This window comes from Ranitomeya imitator, chromosome 1 (genome assembly GCF_032444005.1).
Source record: "Ranitomeya imitator isolate aRanImi1 chromosome 1, aRanImi1.pri, whole genome shotgun sequence".
Lineage (NCBI taxonomy): Eukaryota > Metazoa > Chordata > Amphibia > Anura > Dendrobatidae > Ranitomeya > Ranitomeya imitator.
The window spans coordinates 605594960-605604388 of NC_091282.1; the positions used below are offsets into that span (position 1 = coordinate 605594960).

Sequence of the window (9429 nt, forward strand, 5' to 3'; positions counted from 1 at the left end):
TAAGATAAGCCCCCCTGCACATGTGACAGCCGTCTGTTGGTCTAAAGTCACCTCAATCCGTGACGTAGGGGTGACGGTCACGGTGTGAATCCTGACCAATTGGTGACAGCGGTCAGGGGAATCGTGACACTGTGGTTTTGCAAGAGTCACAGCCACATCCATACTTCACCAAAAAGGCAGCCATATAGAATACAGGGGACTAAGAAGACGTCGCCCAACCAGGTTCCTGACTGTGGCTTGGGACACTGTGCGTAAGGCGCTGGGCAAGAGAAGTGGAAGCCAGTGTTGTGAGACAGCCAGAAAAAGGCATACGAAAGCAGTCCTGGAAAGGTGCATCCCAATCTACCTGGAAGATTGCTGGGCCATTGATCCGGAGAACTCAGCAGCCAGCAGGCATTTGTGGACTGGAGAACTGTGAGTAAAAGTGGAAACTGCACCTCACTGTGTCCTTGCATTATTTCTACAACACCTGCCCGGCCTACCACAACCATCATCATCTCATCACTTATTCATACAGTTGCCTTGGGGTCTAGCCAGGGCCGGCTGTTGTGAACAGGTAATTCAGAACCACAATGGACATTGAAGTTCAGAGCACACAAAGTGACCTGACATTTACCAAAAACATAGGACGAGCTCTGAGACGTGGAAACTCTGCTGACCGCAATCCCTAATCCTATCACACCACACTAGAGGTAGCCGTGGATTGCGCCTAACGCTCCCTATGCAACTCGGCACAGCCTGAGAAACTAACTAGCCCTGAAGAAAGAAAAATAAGCCTACCTTGCCTCAGAGAAATTCCCCAAAGGAAAAGGCAGCCCCCCACATATAATGACTGTGAGTAAAGATGAAATACAAACACAGAGATGAAATAGATTTAGCAAAGTGAGGCCCGACTTACTGAATAGACCGAGGATAGGAAAGATAGCTTTGCGGTCAACACAAAAACCTACAAACAACCACGCAGAGGGGCAAAAAGACCCTCCGCACCGACTAACGGTACGGAGGTGCTCCCTCTGCGTCTCAGAGCTTCCAGCAAGCAAGAAAAACCAATATAGCAAGCTGGGCAGAAAAAATAGCAAACAAAAAACAACACAAGCAAAACTTAGCTTATGCAGGATAGACAGGCCACAGGAACGATCCAGGAGGAAGCAAGACCAATACTAGAACATTGACTGGAGGCCAGGATCAAAGCACCAGGTGGAGTTAAATAGAGCAGCACCTAACGACTTAACCTCATCACCTGAAGAAGGAAACTCAGAAGCCGCAGTACCACTCTCATCCACAGGAGGGAGCTTGGCCACAGAATTCACAACAGTACCCCCCCCTTGAGGAGGGGTCACCGAACCCTCACCAGAGCCCCCAGGCCGACCAGGATGACCCACATGAAAGGCACGAACCAGATCGGCAGCATGGACATCAGAGGCAAAGACCCAGGAATTATCTTCCTGACCATAACCTTTCCACTTAACCAGATACTGGAGTTTCCGTCTCGAAACACGAGAATCCAAAATCTTCTCCACTATATACTCCAATTCCCCTTCAACCAAAACCGGAGCAGGAGGATCAATAGATGGAACCACAGGTGCCACGTATCTCCGCAACAATGACCTATGGAACACATTATGGATGGAAAAAGAAGCTGGAAGAGTCAAACGAAAAGACACAGGATTAAGAACCTCAGAAATCCTATATGGACCAATGAAACGAGGCTTAAATTTAGGAGAGGAAACCTTCATAGGAATATAACGAGATGACAACCAAACCAAATCCCCAACACGAAGTCGGGGACCCACACAGCGCCTGCGGTTAGCGAAACGTTGAGCCTTCTCCTGGGACAAAGTCAGATTGTCCACTACATGAGTCCAAATCTGCTGCAACCTATCCACCACAGTATCCACACCAGGACAGTCCGAAGACTCAACCTGCCCTGAAGAGAAACGAGGGTGGAACCCAGAATTGCAGAAAAACGGCGAAACCAAAGTAGCCGAGCTGGCCCGATTATTAAGGGCGAACTCAGCCAAAGGCAAAAAGGACACCCAATCATCCTGATCAGCAGAAACAAAACATCTCAGATATGTTTCCAAGGTCTGATTGGTTCGTTCAGTCTGGCCATTTGTCTGAGGATGGAAAGCCGAGGAAAAAGACAAATCAATGCCCATCCTAGCACAAAAGGCTCGCCAAAACCTCGAAACAAACTGGGAACCTCTGTCAGAAACGATGTTCTCTGGAATGCCATGTAAACGAACCACATGCTGGAAAAACAACGGCACCAAATCAGAGGAGGAAGGCAATTTAGACAAGGGCACCAAATGGACCATCTTAGAGAAGCGATCACAAACCACCCAAATGACCGACATTCTTTGAGAGACGGGGAGATCCTAAATAAAATCCATAGAGATATGTGTCCAAGGCCTCTTCGGGACCGGCAAGGGCAAAAGCAACCCACTGGCACGAGAACAGCAGGGCTTAGCCCGAGCACAAATCCCACAGGACTGCACAAAAGAACGCACATCCCGCGACAGAGACGGCCACCAAAAGGATCTAGCCACCAAATCTCTGGTACCAAAGATTCCAGGATGACCAGCCAACACCGAACAATGAACCTCAGAGATAACTTTATTCGTCCACCTATCAGGGACAAACAGTTTCTCCGCTGGGCAACGGTCAGGTCTATTAGCCTGAAATTTTTGCAGCACCCGCCGCAAATCAGGGGAGATGGCAGGCAAAATTACCCCCTCTTTGAGAATACCCGCCGGCTCAGGCAAACCCGGAGAATCGGGCACAAAACTCCTAGACAGGGCATCCGCCTTCACATTTTTAGAGCCCGGAAGGTACGAAACCACAAAGTCAAAACGGGAGAAAAACAGCGACCAACAAGCCTGTCTAGGATTCAACCGTTTGGCACCCTCGAGATAAGTTAAGTTTTTGTGATCAGTCAAGACCACCACGCGATGCTTAGCTCCTTCAAGCCAATGACGCCACTCCTCGAATGCCCACTCCATGGCTAGCAACTCTCAATTGCCAACATCATAATTTCGCTCAGCAGGCGAAAATTTCCTGGAAAAGAAGGCGCATGGTTTCATCACCGAGCAATCAGAACTTCTCTGCGACAAAACAGCCCCTGCTCCAATTTCGGAAGCATCAACCTCGACCTGGAACGGAAGCGAAACATCTGGTTGGCACAACACAGGGGCAGAAGAAAAACGACGCTTCAACTCCTGAAAAGCTTCCACAGCAGCAGAAGACCAATTGACCACATCAGCACCCTTCTTGGTTAAATCAGTCAACGGTTTAGCAATGCTAGAAAAATTAGCGATGAAGCGATGATAAAAATTAGCAAAGCCCAGGAACTTCTGCAGACTCTTCAGAGATGTTGGCTGAGTCCAATCATAAATAGCCTGAACTTTAACAGGGTCCATCTCGATAGTAGAAGGAGAAAAAATGAACCCCAAAAATGAAATCTTCTGAACACCAAAGAGACACTTTGACCCCTTCACAAACAAAGAATTAGCACGCAGGACCTGGAACACCATTCTGACCTGCTTCACATGAGACTCCCAATCATCCGAGAAGACCAAATCCAAGTATACAATCAGGAATTTATCCAGGTACTCTCGGAAGATATCATGCATAAAGGACTGAAACACTGATGGAGCAATAGAAAGTCCGAATGGCATAACCAGGTACTCAAAATGGCCTTCGGGCGTATTAAATGCTGTTTTCCATTCATCGCCCCGTTTAATACGCACAAGATTATATGCACCACGAAGATCTATCTTGGTAAACCAACTAGCCCCCTTAATCCGAGCAAACAAATCAGACAGCAGCGGCAAGGGGTACTGAAATTTGACCGTAATTTTATTTAGAAGGCGGTAATCAATACAAGGTCTCAGTGAACCATCCTTCTTGGCCACAAAAAAGAACCCCGCTCCCAATGGCGACGATGACGGGCGAATATGACCCTTCTCCAAAGACTCCTTCACGTAACTCCGCATAGCGGCGTGCTCAGGTACAGATAAATTTAACAGTCGACCCTTAGGAAACTTACTACCAGGAATCAAATCGATAGCACAATCACAATCCCTATGCGGAGGTAGGGCATTGGACTTGGGCTCATCGAATACAACCCGTCGTACCCGTGCAAGTGCCGGGGCCCTGGCGAGACAGGGGGGCCCATTCAGGGCCGGCATTAGGGGCAGGCTGCACGCATGCGGCCCCTGAGGCAGGAATCTGCAGTACGAGGTGCACGCTAGAAGAGAGGAGGCAGCACGGAGCTCTGGGAGTTTTGCACTGCAGCTGCTGGAGAGCCGCCCACAAACCGTCGCCATGGATACGCAGAGCAGAGTGACTTCCCCTCTTCAGCGGTCACGTGGGACCGCTCATTAGAGAAATGAATAAGCGGCTCCACCTCCCAGCCGCCTATTCATTTCTCTAATCAGCGGTGCCGGTGACCGCTGATAGAGGAAGAGGCTGCGGCACCAAAGACAGCTGTGACAGGCAGAGGGAGCCGGACGCTGGGACCAGGTAAGTATGTAATATTCACCTGTCCGCATTCCAGCCGCCGGGCGCCGCTCCATCTTCCCGGCGCCGCTCTGTCTTCGCGTCCTCTTGCTCTGACTGTTCAGGTCAGAGGGCGCGATGACGCATATAGTGTGCGCGGCGCCCTCTGCCTGATCAGTCAGAGCAGAGAGACGCCGGGACCGGATGCTGGGAGCTGCAAGCAAGAAAGGTGAGTATGTTTTTTTTTTTTTTTTATTGCAGCAGCAGCAGCAGCAGCAATGGCACAGATATATGTGCAGCTCTATGGGGAAATATGAACGGTGCAGAGCACTATATGGGGCACAGATATGGGACAATATGAACGGTGCAGAGCACTATATGGGGCACAGATATGGGACAATATGAACAGTGCAGAGCATATATGGGGCATTCTGGCGTTTCAAATTTTTTTCTCGCTACGCCGTTTAGCGATCAGGTTAATGCTTTTTTTTAATTGATAGATCGGGCGATTCTGAGCGCGGCGATACCAAATATGTGTAGATTTGATTTTTTTTTATTGATTTATTTTGATTGGGGCAAAAGGGGGGTGATTTAAACTTTTATATTTTTTTTATTTTTTTCACATTTTTTTTTACTTTTTTTTTTAACTTTTGCCATGCTTCAATAGCCTCCATGGGAGGCTAGAAGCAGGCACAACGCGATCGGCTCTGCTACATAGCAGCGATCTGCTGATCGCTGCTATGTAGCAGAAATGGAGGTGTGCTGTGAGCGCCGACCACAGGGTGGCGCTCACAGCCACCGGCGATCAGTAACCATAGAGGTCTCAAGGACCTCTATGGTTACAATGGAGACGCATCGCCGACCCCCGATCATGTGACGGGGGTCGGCGATGACGTCATTTCCGGCCGCCCGGCCAGATGCGGTAGTTAAATGCCGCTGTCTGCGTTTGACAGCGGCATTTAACTAGTTAATAGGTGCGGGCAGATCGCGATTCTGCCCGCGCCTATTACGGGCACATGTCAGCTGTTCAAAACAGCTGACATGTCCCGGCTTTGATGCGGGCTCACTGCGGAGCCCTGCATCAAAGCAGGGGATCTGACCTCGGACGTACTATCCCGTCCAAGGTCAGATAGGGGTTAAAGGACTGGATTTTACAAGTTTGGTGAGTGCGCTCCTATTTTTCTTCTTATACAGGGTGGAGCGCGGTAATTTGCTGATTTGGGAATGAAATAAAAAAATTATGATCATTAGAAAAAATTATTTTATATTTTAATTATACTGAACAGTAATGGAATTTTTAAATTACATGGTTTTAAATAGTGTATCTGGCAAATGTCGACCTTCGCTATCCACACACTGCTGCATACATTTTCTGAAGTTTTCATGAACTCTAACAAGCATGTCCACTGGTATTCTGCCAATTTCAGCTTCAATATTGTTCCTTAGGTCTTCCAAGGTGTTGGGACGGTCGTGTCAAATAGTCCCATGCTGACAAATGTTGGACCACGCACATTTTATACGGGTGAAAATTCAGTTCATCATGAAGAATCCGGTGGAGAGAACGTCTTGAAATGCCAAGAGCAAATGATTGCTTCCGAGCAGAGCGTTTCGGAGATTGCAGTACTGCTGCTCTAACTCTCTCGATGTTTTGTGGTGTTGTAATCCTTCTCTCAGGTCCCCTTCGTACACATGACACATTCCCTGCTGTTCTGAATGCATTCACCCAATTTACAATTGATTGCCGTCCAGGAACACGTCCGCGTGGAGGAACAGCGAATTGTAAACGAAAAGCACGCTGCACTGCAATGATCGAGTGGGCATTTGAAAAATACGCTTCAACACAAAATGACCTCTCCTCACGTGTCCACTGCATGATGGCAACTGAAAGGCAGAGGAATACAAATCTCCCATCAGCCACTGTAAGCCACACCCACTCTCCCCTCTCTTCGACCAACAGTGCCGCCACAGCATGCAGTGCAAAAAAGCAAATTACCGCGCTCCACCCTGTATATGGACATTTATTGCTATCTTACAGGACACCGCACCACCAACTAGTCAGCAGGGACCGGCAGCATAGTTAAGGCTTTATGATTCGGCAGCTGTGCGGACGTGCTTTTTTTTCTTTTCCTTCGGTGTGGCCAAAAGTTTGGACACACCTTCTCATTTAAAGATTTTTCTGTATCTTCATGACTATGGAAATTGTACATTCACACTGAAGGCATCAAAACTATGAAGTAACACATGTGGAATTATATACTTAACAAAAAAATGTGAAACAACTGAAAATATGTCTTATATTCTAGGTGATTCAAGGTAGCCACCTTTTGCTTTGATGATTGCTTTGCACACTCTTGGCATTCTGTTGATGAGCTTCAAGAGGTAGTCACCGGAAATGGTTTTCACTTCACAGGTGTGCCCTGTCAGGTTTAATAAGTGGGATTTCTTGCTTTATAAATGGGGTTGGGACCATCAGTTGTGTTGAGCAGAAGTCTGGTGGATACACAGCTGATAGTCCTACTGAATAGACTATTAGAATTTGCATTATGGCAAGAAAAAAACAGCTAAGTAAAGAAAACGAGTGGCCATCATTACTTTAAGAAATGAAGAGCAGTCAGTCTGAAAAATTGGGAAAACTTTGAAAGTCTGTGCTTTGGTCTGATGAGTCCAAATTTAAGATCTTTGGTTCCAACCCCACTTTCTTTGCGCGACGCAGAAAAGGTGAATGGATGGACTCTACATGCCTGGTTCCCACCGTGAAGCATGGAGGAGGAGGTGTGATGGTGTGGGGGTGCTTTGCTGGTGACACTGTTGGGGATTTATTCAAAATTGAAGGCATACTGAACCAGCATGGCGACCACAGCATCTTGCAGCGGCATGCTATTCCATCCGGTTTGCGTTTAGTTGTACCATCATTTATTTTTCAACAGGTCAATGACCTCCAAACACACCTCCAGGCTGTGTAAGGGCTATTTGACCAAGAAGGAGGGTGATGGGGTGCTACGCCAGATGACCTGGCCTCCACAGTCACCAGACCTGAACCCAATCGAGATGCTTTGGGGTGAGCTGGACCACAGAGTGAAGGCAAAAAGGCCAACAAGTGCTAAGCATCTCTGGGAACTCCTTCAAGATTGTTGGAAGACCATTCCCAGTGACTACCTCTTGAAGCTCATCAAGAGAATGCCAAGAGTGTGCAAAGCAGTCATCAAAGCAAAAGGTGGCTACATTGCCCTGTACTGTGTATGGTGGAGGTGTATACATCCCTCTGTACTGTGTATGATGGAGATATATATATACCCATGTACTGTGTATGAAGGAGGTGTATACATCCCTCTGTACTGTGTATGATGGAGGTGTATATATCCCCCTGTACTGTGTATGATGGAGGTGTATACATCCCCCTGTACTGTGTATGATGGAGGTATATAAACCCATGTACTGTGTATGATGGAGGTGTATAAATCCCTCTGTACTGTGTATAATGGAGGTGTATACATCCCCTTGTACTGTGTATTATAGAGGTGCATACATCCCTCTGTACTGTGTATGATGGAGGTGTATACATCCCCCTGTACTGTGTATGATGGAGGTGTATACATCCCTCTGTACTGTGTATGATGGAGGTGTATACATCCCCCTGTACTGTGTATGATGGAGGTGTATAAATCCCTCTGTACTGTGTATAATGGAGGTGTATACATCCCCTTGTACTGTGTATTATAGAGGTGCATACATCCCTCTGTACTGTGTATGATGGAGGTGTATACATCCCCCTGTACTGTGTATGATGGAGGTGTATACATCCCTCTCTTTTGTGTATGATAGAGGTGTATACATCCCTCTGTACTGTGTATGATGGAGGTGTATACATCCCCCTGTTTTGTGTATGATGGAGGTGTATACATCCCTCTCTTTTGTGTACGATGGAAGTGTATACATCCCTCTGTACTGTGTATGATGGAGGTGTATACATCCCTCTGTACTGTGTATGATGGAGGTGTATACATCCCCGTTTTGTGTATGATGGAGGTGTATACATCCCTCTCTTTTGTGTATGATGGAAGTGTATACATCCCTCTGTACTGTGTATGATGGAGGTGTATACATCCCTCTGTACTGTGTATGGTGGAGATGTATACATTCCCTGCCCTCTGGGTACACATGTTTGGGACTTAAGCCGGCACTACCCTTCCTGTCAGCCATGTCGCATCGGTAACGGTTGGGGATTCTGGCTGCAGGAAGATGGAGGATGCAGTTACTATGGTGACAGCAGACAGTGCTGCAGCCTTCGCTCCATATATCCCCTCACACATCTCCTCCAACTGAGAAACCTGACAAAATCACAAGTACTACCCCATCATCCACAGTCTGCACTTACACTGATCCGCACCAGAGCGTCCATGATGGAGGTGAAAGCCTGCAGCTCATCCCCTTCTGCCATACTGCTCGCCTGCTGGAGGAGGAAGACGAAGGACAAGGAGAGCATGAGCAGTGTGGAGTAGGGGAGGGGAGAGACCACCCCCATCATCATCAGCAGTGACAGCTAATACTACTACCACCCCCATCACCTTCATCATGACCAGACACATCTTCTACCACCACCCCATCATCATCACCAGACACATCTACTACCACCACTCTTATCATCATCATCACTAGATACATCTATTACTACCACCGCCATCATCACCAGACACATCTACTACTACCACCACCATCATCACCAGGTGTATCTGCTATTGCCACCACCATTATCAGAAACATCTACTACTACCACCCCCATTCATCATAACCAGACACATCTACTACTACCACCCCCATTCATCATGACCAGACACATCTACCACTACTACCCACATCATCATCATCACAAGTGAGGCTCTTACAAAGGACTACTCCTCTCACTCCTACTCCATGATCATCAGATACATC

The 9429-nt window shown here is 47.5% G+C and overlaps 1 protein-coding gene across 4 annotated transcripts in view; it reads right to left on the minus strand.

The window, feature by feature from the left end:
- The window catches only part of TRIM46 (tripartite motif containing 46), a 78042-nt gene extending 69051 nt beyond the window's left edge, over window positions 1-8991 (minus strand). For all 4 annotated transcript variants that reach the window (XM_069768924.1, XM_069768905.1, XM_069768915.1 and 1 more), the window contains exon 1: window positions 8876-8991. In XM_069768924.1, the coding sequence (XP_069625025.1) occupies window positions 8876-8983 (108 nt within the window). In that variant the 5' untranslated portion in view covers window positions 8984-8991. The remainder of the gene's footprint in view (window positions 1-8875) is intronic.
- Between the last annotated feature and the right edge of the window lie 438 nt (window positions 8992-9429).